General features: G+C 31.4%; 2 protein-coding genes across 2 annotated transcripts in view; both read right to left on the bottom strand.

Annotated features, from left to right (window-relative positions):
- Positions 1 to 6411, bottom strand: part of LOC133175867 (uncharacterized) — a 169173-nt gene extending 162762 nt beyond the window's left edge. Inside the window, exon 1 of the mRNA XM_061311008.1 lies at positions 4907 to 6411. Coding sequence (XP_061166992.1) covers positions 5281 to 6090 — 810 coding nt within the window. The 5' untranslated portion in view covers positions 6091 to 6411 and the 3' untranslated portion in view covers positions 4907 to 5280. The remainder of the gene's footprint in view (positions 1 to 4906) is intronic.
- Positions 6412 to 6869: 458 nt separating this feature from the next.
- LOC133175852 (cytochrome P450 1A1-like) lies at positions 6870 to 12942 on the bottom strand. The gene is made up of 6 exons (XM_061310982.1): positions 12275 to 12942; positions 11989 to 12198; positions 11550 to 11679; positions 7616 to 7881; positions 7394 to 7521; positions 6870 to 7299 (listed from the first exon to the last, which is right to left on the bottom strand). Exons 1-6 carry the CDS (start codon positions 12827 to 12829, stop codon positions 7086 to 7088), a joined length of 1503 nt encoding a protein of 500 aa, XP_061166966.1. The 5' UTR covers positions 12830 to 12942; the 3' UTR covers positions 6870 to 7085.
- Positions 12943 to 13757: the final 815 nt, after the last annotated feature.

A 13757-nucleotide genomic window follows, 5' to 3' on the forward strand; every position in this document is an offset into this window, starting at 1 on the left:
GAACAAAAAGTCTTCAAAATCACAAGATCTTTCATTTGATATCAAGAAAAAGGGGCTGACTCCTCAAATTAGGGGCTCAGAGGGGCCAAAAGCCTGTCATCTATAGCTCTTTGATAATGTTATATAAATCAAAAGAATGAAATCTAATTAGGGAAGTCTATATATTATTATCTTTCAACAAAGATCATAGTCAAAATCATATCTCATCTTATTGAAAAATCGGACGGAAGACCTACTCGTTGCTCGCAACGAGATCTCATCTAGTTATTATTATTATTTTTTTTTCCTACACCGGTATCTCAGTAACGGTTCGGTGGATTTTTATGAAACTTTCGGAGATGATAGGGAACGATGTTCCCTCGGGACGTTTTTTTCATTTTTGATGATTTCACTTCCGGTCGCGAAATATGACGTATTTTTGACGTTTTTCTGCAATTCCGGTCTGTCCTACTCCGAAGAAACTGCGCAAAATAGAAATTTGAAATTTTCAGGAATGATAGAATTGTGACCTTGACATGTGCACCTGACTTTTGAAATTTTAAGAAGATGTTTAAATTTTTCAAATTTTAAAGTTAAATTTTTCAAAAAAAAATTTTTAATCGAATTTTGAAATTTTTTATATTGTAAAATAGATCTTGGCGAGAACTTTCCAAAAATGTATTTGTTTTGCATGTGAGTACATTAATAAACAATATGTAAGCTCAGGTGTGTTAGGTCACTTGAGTGCAAGTGTACTTTAAGAACTTTTCTTTAAAAAATCATTACTCTTTTATTTCTTGACCGATTTTAAAACTTTTTACACCGTCAAATAGATATTTACGAGACCTTTCCAACAGTATATTTGGTTTTATTGTAAGTGCACTAATAAAGAAAATATGAGCTCAGGTAAGTTAGCCTTTTGTTTTGACAGGACATGTCAAAATCATTGTCAAGGACACTTGCGTATGACCATACTCTTTGATCTTTGGCAGATATCCTTTGATTTCTTTTAAAAAGCATTACTCTTTTATTTCTTGACCGATTTTAGAACTTTATACACCATCAAATAGATCTTTATGAGACCTTTCCAACAATGTATTTCTTTTGTTTGTAAATGCACTAATAAAGAAAATATGAGCTCAGGTATGTTAGCTTTTTTTTTTGACAGGACATGTCAAACTCATTATCAAGGACACTTGTGGATGACCGTACTCTTTCATCTTTGGCGGATATCCTTTTATTTTTAAAAAATCTTTACTCTTTTATTTCTTGACCGATTTTAAAACTTTTTACACCGTCTGATAGGTCTTCCTGTGACCTTTCTTACAGTATATTTGTTTTGATTTTAGGTGCAATTTTAAAGAAAATATGAGCTCAGGTGTGTTAGAGAATTTTGACGGCCCATGTATAAGTTATCGATTTTCTTCAGCGACGTTTAATACACAGTGACCTAGAAGAAAGCAATGACATTCAATTAAGTCTGAAATAGTGATTTCATAATGTACCTGTGATTATGAAAATTTGTGTATTCAATTTAAATCATTGAAAGTTTTGAATACTGTAATTTCAAATTTTAAAACCTTTAAAATTGTAAGATTTTGATATATCCTCTAATGTTGAAAGCTGTAAGCTCCTACTTGATGAATTTTTATTACAGCATTTAAAACTTCAAAAATTTTCAAATTTGGAATAATTTAAAAGCCTTAAAATATGAAATCAAGGACATCTAAAATAATGAGAACATGAATGAGAGTGATTTGGAGTCTATTGGAGGTCAAAAAGAGTGAAATTTAAACGATTTAAATTTTTTAAAAAAATTCAAAACTGCTTCCAAAGATGGAGAACATCATACAATGAGGTGAAATCTCTCAAAGGTCAAAGAAAGTAAAATTTTATCGATTTAATTTTTTTCAAAAAATTTAAACTGAATCCAAATGTTAAAACAAGGACTGTCTCTGTATTTTGAAAGATGTAAAACATCAAACAATGTGTTTTGAAATCTCTCAAAGGTCAAAAAGACTGAAATTTAAACAATTTAAATTTTTCAAAAAATTTAAATTGAATCCAAACGTTAAAACAAGGACTATCTCTGTATTTTGAAAGATGGAGAACATCATACAATGTGTTTTGAAATCTCTCAAAGGTCAAATAGACTGAGATTTAAACGATTTAAATTTTTCAAAAAATTTAAATTGAATCCAAACGTTAAAACAAGGACTATCTCTGTATTTTGGAAGATGGAGAACATCATACAATGTGTTTTGAAATCTCTCAAAGGTCAAATAGACTGAGATTTCAACGATTTAAATTTTTCAAAAAATTTAAATTGAATCCAAACGTTAAAACAAGGACTATCTCTGTATTTTGAAAGATGGAGAACATCATACAATGTGTTTTAAAATCTCTCAAAGGTCAAATAGGGTGAAATTTAACGATTTAAATTTTTCAAAAAATTCAAATTGCTTCCTCAAACATAAAAAACGCAACAAATGATGTTCTCTTCCTTCAAAATATGTAAGTTGACTTTTGTTTAATATTTCAGTGCAATTTAAATTTTTTGAAAAAATTACATCGTTTAAATCTCACTCTAATTGACCTTTGAGAGGTTTCAAAACACATTGTATGGTGTTCTCCATCTTTCAAAATACAGAGATAGTCCTTGCTTTAACATTTGGATTCAATTTAAATTTTTTTAAAAATTTAAATCGTTTAAATCTCACTCTATTTAACCTTTGAAAGATTTCAAAACACATTATATGATGTTCTCCATCTTCCAAAATACAGAGATAGTCCTTGTTTTAACATTTGGATTTAATTTAAACTTTTTGAAAAATTTAAATCGTTTAAATTTCACTCTATTTAACCTTTGAGTGATTTCAAAACACATTGTATGATGTTCTCCGTCTCTCAAAATACAGAAATAGTTCTTGTTTTAACATATGGAAGCAATTTAAATTTTTTGAAAAATTTAAATCGTTTAAATCTCACTCTAATTGACCTTTGAGAGATTTCAAAACACACTGTATGATGTTCTCTATCCTTCAAAATACAGAGATAGTCCTTGATTTAACGTTTGGATTCAATTTAAATTTTTGAAAAAATTTAAATCGTTTAAATTTCTTTCTATTTGACCTTTGAGAGATTTCAAAACACATTGTATGATGTTCTCCATCTTTCAAAATACAGAGATAGTCCTTGTTTTAACATCTGGATTTAATTTAAATTTTTTGAAAAATTTAAATCGTTTAAATCTCACTCTATTTGACCTTTCAGTAATTTCAAAACACATTCTATGATGTTCTCTGTCTTTCAAAATACAGAGATGGTCTTTGTTTTAAGATTTGAATTCAATTTGATTTTTTTGAAAATTTTAAATCGTTTAAATCCCACTCTATTTGACCTTTAAAAGATTTCAAAATACATTGTATGATGTTCTCCATCTTTCAAAATACAGAGATAGTCTTTGTTTTAACATTTGGAAGCAATTTAAATTTTTTGAAAAATTTAAATCGTTTAAATCTCACTCTATTTGACCTTTGAGAGATTTCAAACCACATTGTATGATGTTCTCCATCTTGCAAAATACAAAGATAGTCCTTTTTTAACATTTGGATTCAATTTAAATTTTTTGAAAAATTTAAATCGTTTAAATTCCACTCTATTTGACCTTTGAGAGATTTCAAACCACATTGCATGATGTTCTCCATCTTTCAAAATGTAAACATAGTCCTTGATTATACCATTTGAATTCAATTTAATTTTTTGAAAAATTTAAATCGTTTGAATCTCACCCTATTTGACCTTTGAGTGCTTTCAAAACACATTGTATTATGTTGTCCATCTCCCAAAATACAGAAATAGTCCTTGTTTTAACATATGGATTTAATTTAAATTTTTTGAAAAATTTAAATCGTTTAAATCTCAGTCTATTTGACCTTTGAGAGATTTCAAAACACATTCTATGATGTTCTCTGTCTTTCAAAATACAGAGATGGTCTTTGTTTTAAGATTTGAATTCAATTTAAATTTTTTGAAAAATTTAAATCGTTTAAATTTCACTCTATTTGACCTTTGAGTGATATCAAAACACATTGTTTGATGTTCTCCATCTTTCAAAATACAGAGATAGTCCTTGTTTTAGCAATCAAAATCACATCTCATCGAAATCGGACGGAAGACCCACTCGTTGCTCGCAACGAGATCGGATCTAGTATCACTTATTTCTGCATAAAATTTAGGATTATCTTTATTGTGACCATATAAATTAACCAAAGTGATTGAGTACTTGTTATCCACCATTATATTTGATATAATGAAATTCCCCTCATTATCACTATAAACTTTAGAAATTTTTATTTCATTTGTGTTATTAAAAAGGGTTAAAGTCCCTCTTGCATCTGATTTTCCTGAGCTGATGAGTATGTCATTACCCCATTGGGCATAAACTGAATTTTTCTCTAATTCTGTACAGTGGGTGTCTTGTAAACAATAAATAGATGATTTAAAATTTCTTAAATAGTTTAGGACATCCTTTCTTTTCATAGAATCATGTAAACCTCTGCAGTTTACAGAAGTAATTTTTAACTTAGTCATAGATTACACTACACAGTTGAATAAAGGCAAAAAAATATGCATGTTGCATACTCTCCATTCTTTCACACATATATCAAAAATGAAAAATACTTCCTGTATGGTAACAAAACAAATCAAGAAAATTCATGTATTACATCGCATTGGGTCTTTTTAATTTAACTTAGCCACCTAAATAAGATAGTGAACCGTAGTTCTCTCATAAAAAAAATAATAATAAATACAAGCTCCTCTATGAACTTCTACCAGTAATCTTTGTAATCTTTGTTGAAATTTAGGTATTTATTACATTAAAAAGAAAAAACCAATATGTCCCCATGTAATTTATACAGCAAACCATAAGCTGCCAAACAAATATATATCCTGAGACATACTACATGTAGATATGTTACAAGTTATCAACTATGACATAACACAGTAGTTCACAGATAACGATACCAAAAATTCTCAACATTTTACAAGTTATTAACAACTAAGGCATAACTCTGAATTTTACAGATATCATCCAAAGCTCAAAACACTGGTATTTTACTTTTAAACATCTGCAGCATACCTTAGTATATCTTTCTAATAGCATCTAAAACATACTTATTATTTGACAAGTAAACAACACGATACCAACTGTAGCATAACTCAGCACTTTACAGATATACAAAACCTTCACCATATCATACTCCTACAACCTGTCATCTCCTGCAAATAATCTTGTTCTTATCTAGATCCTTTTTGTCGATACTCCAGAATCACATCGTCCCTCGTTTCACGGATTCTCGTCTTCATTCCTGATTTCCTGAGTTCATATGCCTTTTGAGCCAGTTCTGCCCTCTTTCTCTTCAAATGCACGGGTAGATCTGTTCGTATTGCATAGCCTTTCGGTAGGGTAGTGTTTCTGGCATGATTTAGTATCATATTACGGTCCTCCATAAGAACGAATTTAACAATGACTGCTTCTGGTGCTCCAGGTTTGTAACTGCTGTTGGGGTTTTTTGGAACCCTATGAGAGTTTTTAATCATTATAGACTCTGCTGTTGACATGCCCAATTTTTCACTCAAAAAGTTCACAATAACCTCGTTTGAAACTTCATTCTCTGCTTTAGGAATGCCATAAAATAAGAGGTTGTATTTCCGAGATCTTAACTCTTGGTATGTAATATGATCTTGCAGTTCTTTTAAAGAAGCCTCAAGAAGGCTTACCTTTTTACTTTGAGGTTGTATAACCTCTGTGTTTAGCTTTTCTAAATCAGTTAATCGGTCATCTTGGTTTTGAAGCGCTGTTTTCATATCAGTTATCTCCTCCTTAATAACGATCAGCGTTTCCTCAACTTTTTTGTCAAGCGCAGTAAGCTTCTCGTTCATTGAACTCTCCAACTTCTGTATTAGATTAGAGAAAAGTTCCTTTAACTCTTTATTTGACACCTCATCATTTTGCGCACTCTCCTTCTCCGTATCTTTTCTCTTCGGCATCTTGCACGAGCTTCCCGAATTTCCTTGTGCAAAGTAGTGACTTACAGTCTGTTGCATTTAACAAAGAGGAAAATACCTGAAATTCACCTAAAACACGAATGTCTTCACGTAATTAAGAAAACTATCTGCAATGCCTCGTATCAAATATTAATGTTCACTTAGGAAAACAGAAAAAACGACCCTCTGCTCCTTCTCACTTCACGCCATTTGCGCAGCCACACCGGAAGTCCTACCCACTTTAAAATTGGTAAAGATTCTAAAAAATGTTTTAAGTCAGTTTCCATAGTAAGTCAAGTGTATACGGGGGAAACAACCAACATATGAAAAAATATTAGACTAGCGATCCAATCAACGTCCGATCCTTCTCTTTCGCTTGTCTAATCATCACAAACCTGAGTAACAGATTGTCCTCCTTTGGTAAACCATTTGTAATTTTTGATGTATTAATTGCGTCATTTGTGTTTATTTAATAAATAAACTTAGTACTAAAAATCATATCCATTGGACTCCATGTTTGTGTACATTCATAAAACGTGATAAAAACAGCTTTAGGGTTTAACAAATTAACAATATTAAAAATAAACAAACTTGTATTTACATTTTTACCGAGTACCCGGGTACTCGATCGGAAAAATGTCCGAGTAACTGATTATCAAAAAGTGACCGATTTGACATCCCTAATATATATATATATATATATATATATATATATATATATATATATATATATATATATATATATATATATATATATATATATTTGTCCTTATCTGTGACTTAATACTTTCTTAATATTTGTTGTCGTTGTTGCTCTTTATAATTAACAGCACACGGCGAGTGTGACCGGTCGACAGGGGATGTTTGTTCCTCCATGGCACCTGATCCCACCTCTGATGTTTTTAGAGGTCAGTGTTTGCTCTCCTCCCGATTTGTATGAAAAAAGTTCATCATCTTTAAGCTGCAGACTATTAAGATGTAGTTTAGAGGAAAATGTCATCGACATTCGCTCAAAATTTCAAAATGGGTAGTACGCTATATATCTGTGATGACTTTTAATTCGACCTGAGAACAAATCGAACTTCATAAGCTTTTGGTTGGAGACTTATGCCAGGAACCATTTCTCGAGGTAAAAGATCTTCTAGAGATTTCCCTTTGGGCTCGACAATCGTTGCCTGTTGCATCAAAGTCGCCAGAAATAAAAATATGCGTGATCTTGCAAACACTTCGCCGATACAACTTCTCTTTCCAATTCCAAAAGCAATGACTCTAAAATAATATGTATCTTTATTTGATATTTAAGAAATGCCAAAGAACAAATTCCCATGCATATTTTGCTATCACAGTGAATTGATAATAATACCTTTTTTTGATGGGGTCATTCGAAGGCAGCAAAAAGCCATCAGCGTCCAGAAAGCGTTCTGGTTTAAACTTGAATGGTTCCTCCCACTCTTTTTCACTATGGTGAATTGTCCAAAGGTTTGGTACAATCTGCATGGAACAAATAATACTTTGTGCATATCACCAAGATTTGAAAGCCAAAAAATAATTAAAAGAAAAGTATCTGATTAAAATTTTAGCTTACTACTGTGTTCTTATCAATATTATAACCCCCTATAGTAGTCGGTTGTGACGTAGCATGGAGTAAGGACAGAGGAACATGAGAAATATAACGAAATGTTTCTATGACAACAGCCTCAGTTAAGTAACATTTCTCCCTGTCGGCGAGGCATGGTTCTCTATCAGGACCAACCGTTCTGTCTATTTCTTTTTGTAAAGCCTTCTGGAGATCTGGTCTCTTCGCTAGAAGTTGAATCAAGGATAAAATGGTCCCTCTTGTTGTCAGAAAACCTTTTTTATAATAAAAAAAAGAGCAGAAAATGAGAATCTAATTTATTGATAGACTACATATACATGTAGTTTGATAAGAATTCCCCAATATATATTAATTTTGTAGCAAACACTAAATCAATTTAAAAAATTGATTGCAGATTTTTTACTTATCAATGTCTACGTAGATTGTCATTGACAGCAAAATATTACACCTTGTTACAAAAATTACACACTTTATCAAATCTCAGTTTAACTTTGTACACAAGTTGACCACACGAAGATATTTAATCAGGTGTTTCGATTATTGATTTCGACAAACAGTGTTGACATGATTACTTAAATAAAATTTCTATGAATTTCTTTCAAAAATACTATGCTTATATAAAAGGATGTATTCGTTATAACAAAAGATTTGACCTACAGGAGAGAACAATTTCCGGAAAAAGTCTCATTTAAAAATCAATGTTCTTCAGTTGTTTTCTATCGTATATTTGTCTACATTTTTCAAATTTGCATTTTGAACCTAAATTTATTTATTTGCAACTTTGATATTAACCTCCAAAGTTGATCAAAACAGTATTTTGTCCATTAAGGCACTAATTTTTGCCATAGGGGCTTGTCTTCCGGATTGTTAAATATAAAATAAATTTTAAATAATTTGAATCTTCTTTTAAGTACACTTAAAAGTTGATAAAATAGAGATTCTGACACTTTCAGTCAAGAAAAACCACGTTTAAAAAAGACGTACCACACCCATAGGGCCTTGTCTTCCGGATTGTTAAATATAAGATAAATTTCAAAAAATCTGAATCTTCTTTAAATACACTTAAAAGTTGATAAAATAGAGATTCTGACACTTTCAGTCAAGAAAAACCACGTTTAAAAAAGACGTACCACACCTACATGTATATACATAAACTCTACAAAAATAAATTTTAAAAAATTTGAATCTTCTATAAATACACTTAAAAGTTGATAAACTAGAGATTCTGACATTTCAGTCAAGAAAAACCACGTTTAAAAAAGACGTACCACACCTATGTACATGAACTCTACAAGGGACGAAAGCTCTCGTCTTAGAAAAAATACCCCAACCCACTTCAGCGCCTATTTCTGGACTCTAAAGCATGAATTTATTTCTTTTATTAATAAAATATACCGATTTTTTGTGTGCATTTTACATTTGACCCACTTTCCTCTTGCTGCATGACCTTTTTCATATTTCAGATGTTGAAAAACTTTGTCTTGTAATAGAAAATTATAAATAGCAAAAATATAAATAATTTGGTAAATAAACTACATTGTACTCGGAAAAAAAGAAGTTGGAAATACTTATTCATATCTGAAAATGTTTAAACAACTTCAAACTTGTGTTTTAGTAACTTTAAAATTTGCAAAATCATTCTCATGTTTTCATTCAAAATTGTAAGGTTGCTTTTATATCAGTGAGAGGTTATAAGTGTCTGTAAGAGAGGGAGTGTGTCGATTTGCAGATAATGAGGTGTAAACTGTGAACTACCTAGTGTTTAATTTTCATTCCATTGAAGACAAACAATATTATTAAAAGAATCAATAGCTCTCAAAACACTTATTTCAATACAGAATGAATTGTGCTAGTAGTTAAATTACTTAAAGACACATTTAATTTACATGTTTATTACTAAGAGTTTGTTCTAATTTACTTATTTTTTTGAAGAAGACAGGTACAGGAATGTTTCATGTGTACTGTCAACATACAGGCAGCCCAAATACTTCTAATGAAGTAATTCACAATAAAATATTAAATAATTTTTGCAACAAGTCAATAAATATGGAGGTTTAGATTCAAGGTTGAAAGGAATAATTAATTCTTTGGCACATTTTTTTGTAGGAATCATGTATCCACTTTCCATGGTAGAGAATCCCTCATTTGGGCATTTAGTGAAAATGTTAGGTCTAAAATATGAAATTAAACCACAATAAAACCTTTAAAAAAATCTGCACTGAAACTGCAGGAACACATTCAAACTTCAGTGATTAAACATCGACATTTACCATTTAAATATTGCTTTGATATTTGAAGGGATAAAAACTTGGAAGTAATCGATTATTAATCGATTACACCTTCCAAAGTAATCGGTTACAACCGATTACAGGACAAAAATGAGTGTAATCGATTAATAATCGATTACACAAAATTCCTCTAAGTAATCGATTATTAATCAATTACATTTTTCATTAATCGTGCCCATCCCTGTCTATGACATATGTATTTTTAGTCAGTATAGCTCAGAAAGATAGACCGCAGACTCTCACCATGAACATTTTTAGTGTCCTGGTTCGAATCCACCTGTTGACATACTTTTATTTTTTTTTCAAATTTTTAACTGTATAAATACGAAATTAATATTTTTTTTACAGGTTTTTGCATTTTACTTCTATTTGCTGTTGATATAAAATACATTTATGAAAATACAGATCATAAAATCTCTTTAACTGAACGCAGTCAACCGGAACTATACCTCAGTGTAAGCACACTTTGTTCGAGGACATAAATCATTCACTTTCTGTTACTCGATACTGCAGGTGTCACGAAAAAAAATCATGGCGAGCAAAAATTGCTGCGTTTGTCTTTCAAGAACATCTCTGGGTAATAGTACTGTTGTGCCAGTGGGAGAGATACTGCGCTATGCAGAGTAGATGCAGTTCATTCTTCGGGAAAATTGTGTGCATTGGCGACATGTTATGCCAAAAATGCAGGAGGGAGGTTTACAGATTAGAAAAGAATGTGGTAAGGTCAGTAAAGGTTTTATGTCCCGTTGTCATTACCCAGACATCAAGTAAGGACCCTCATACAAAGGATGTATCTGTAAATACCGAGGCATGGTCATATGAACACACAGTTGACTTCAACTAAAGCGATGCATGAGAAACAAGAAACTACACGCATGTGCCCTAAAGTCAGCGACCGGAACGGTTATCAATAAGCTTTTTCTAAAGACTGAAACCAATATCGGCCCTATAGGTCAACACATATATTCACCTAGAAGTGATCCTTTGCTACACAGGTTTTATTACACCAAGACACAAAATGCATTACATTGGTTTTAAATTTCAATGAACAATATTCCTTTGGTTACCTGATCCCACCTCTGATGTTTTGGAGGTCCGTGTTTGCTCTGCTCCTATTTTGTATTGTTTAATGCACTTTTGAGCTTGGATACTGTTCGTTATCTCCATATATTACTTAAAATGAATAGTGTATGGAATTCTTATTAAAAGCTTCACAAATAATTTGGGTCTGATTTCAATAAAATTTGGTACATATGATTGTATACTATATCAAAGATCATAACTTTATTCATATGATGCTGCTTTAGCTACTAAAAGACCACGTAAATGTCTTTCAAAATCCTATGCTTCCAACAGTTTTGATTGATCTCAACCAAACAAGTTTGCAAAGTAACAATAAACATTATTATGGCTAAAAATGAAATATTTTCCTGTCTAGGCACTATTTTTGTTCTTTTATTATATGTGCAAACAAGCAGATCTTCATTCTATTAGAGATTTCGGTTTATTTGCAATTTCTAAAACTAAAGATATATGCAAGAATGTTATCGCACTGTTTTGACTATGGAATAGCTATAGATAGATAATATGAAACTGATCACCTTTCTTATGCAGATTGGTGAAATTATAATTACCAGCAACGACAAGATTCGTGAGAAGATTGGATAAATTTTCTTCTGTAAACCACTGTTTTCCATTCTCATCCCTCTGATTTATGACATCAATTAGACTGTGGTAAATTCCCTTTACTTTGGTATCCTCTTTCTGTAAAAGTGTCCTATACTATATGTAGTAAATTTCTAAAATATGTGTCAAGAACTTTTTTTTAAGTAAGTGGATGTTAATTGTTGTTTAATTGTTGTTTAACAAGTGCAAAATTTAATACCTATAATGTATTTGTTTTTAAACTCTTTTTTCCTTTTAAAATATTTTTTCTTTAATTTTGGTTGGGAGCTGTTATGTGACCTAGTGTCTATTCAGTAGATCCGACACAATAGGATATGCTGTGTCGTTGGCTCTCTATATACAAATGTATATGTCGAAATCCACCAAAAAAATATCAAAATATATTACCGACAATAATTCCAGATTGTCCAGCATACGTTGTTTTGTCTTGTGCACCTCTTTAAACATCAATGACATTCTCAGAGGAAGAAAACGAAGAAATGGAAAGAAACTGTACACGACATCAATTCCTTGGTTGGCTGTTGCGTTTATAAGAGAGTCAAGTTTCCTTAAAACCTTGTGCAATTCTCCATTTTTTCCAGAACTTCGTCCAATGATCTATTTTATACATTAAAATATATCAAAAAAATATTTTTAGAAAATAAGTGACAAATTTTCAATATTTGAATCTTACCATAACTTCCAATGTATTTAGTGTGAACTCTTCAGCTTTGTCAGATGGATCGACGTTTTTGTTATCCAGGTTTCGGATTTCCTCCGTTACTGATCGAAGCTCTTTCTTGATTTGATATTCAATGCAGAATAATCCATCTCCATAAGATCTGATCAATTGAAAGGCTAGTTTTCTACGTTTGGTCCATGCTGAATCCGGTGAAGCAAATTCAAGATCTGAATAATTATCAAAAAGATATTTCCCAAAAAAGGTTGATGGTCGAGCAGCAGTGATGCTTGCATTTGGTTCTTTGTTAAAGGTCTCTCTAACAATTTCAGAGGAATTCAGACTCACAAATTTCTTGCCCAATAATTCAAATTCAAAAAAGTCTCCATAAATTATAGTCCATTCAAAGAGTTTGAAATGTAAAGTCAAAAGATCAAACTCAAAAAGTACACCAATGACGGGCCAGCCCTTCGGCCCTCGTAGAACTTTTCTCGATGAACGAATAATCCATTGAATGGCACAGTACACGGAAAGAAATATGAGACATCCAATTAAGAGGAACTCCAACATATTATAAAGGACTTACAGGATATGGGTGATCAGTGTTGACCATGAAACTGTTTTTCTTGACCAAGTTGATTAGCCTCTCAGGTGAAGGACAAGAGTAGACAGTTTATGTTTACTTTGTACGTGTTGTAAATACAATTTGATAACATTAAATTTCCAGAGCTGGCCAAATGTCTGGAAGAGAACGAATCCGATAAACTGCGTTAAAAAAACATTTTCCAGAAAACATGACATGTACGTATGATTTTTATCTTTACTGTAAGTAACTAAGAACGAGGAAGATAACTTATGAAAACAAATAAGAATAAATAAATCAATGCATGTCATATATTGAATGTATCTACAGATACAAATGTAGAATAGATGGCAAACGACACAAATCAATAATCTTCTTTTCAAGAGTTTAGCAAAGGATTTTGAATGCTTTTATGTATTTTCTTCTTTGTTTTAAATTCTAGTGCAAAGTGTAATCGAGTTGATTCTGATCATTGAGGAAGAAATAGGGCTTAAAAATTCGCTACTTTTACTATTAAAACAAACAATTAAATTTTGCTTACCTTTTGATGTCACTCAAATTGATTCAGTTTTATCCATTTATTGTGGATCTCATTCCTTTACTTACCTAAAAGCGCTTTAAAAAAATCGATTCAGTTTGTTCATTCAAGCACAGTGCATTCGGAATTATTGAAGTATGCAATCTTCAAAGCCTGCAACGAAGCGTTCTTATCGCAAGAAAACTTTTTAGATCACATTCATCATTTTGATTAGTAAGTTTTCGATACCATGAATCCATTTTTTATAGCTATACCGCCTAATCAAACTTAAGTTTCTGAGGATCCTCTGATAAAACTAATGTCCAAATAACTGTATCTCACTTCCATTCTCAATGGCCGTGCAGTGTAGGGCAGCATGTTTCAGTATATTTTACATA

Source organism: Saccostrea echinata, unplaced genomic scaffold, assembly GCF_033153115.1.
Source record: "Saccostrea echinata isolate AGI-Se365-2 ecotype Australia unplaced genomic scaffold, CSIRO_AGI_Sech_v1 ptg000064l, whole genome shotgun sequence".
Taxonomy (NCBI): domain Eukaryota; kingdom Metazoa; phylum Mollusca; class Bivalvia; order Ostreida; family Ostreidae; genus Saccostrea; species Saccostrea echinata.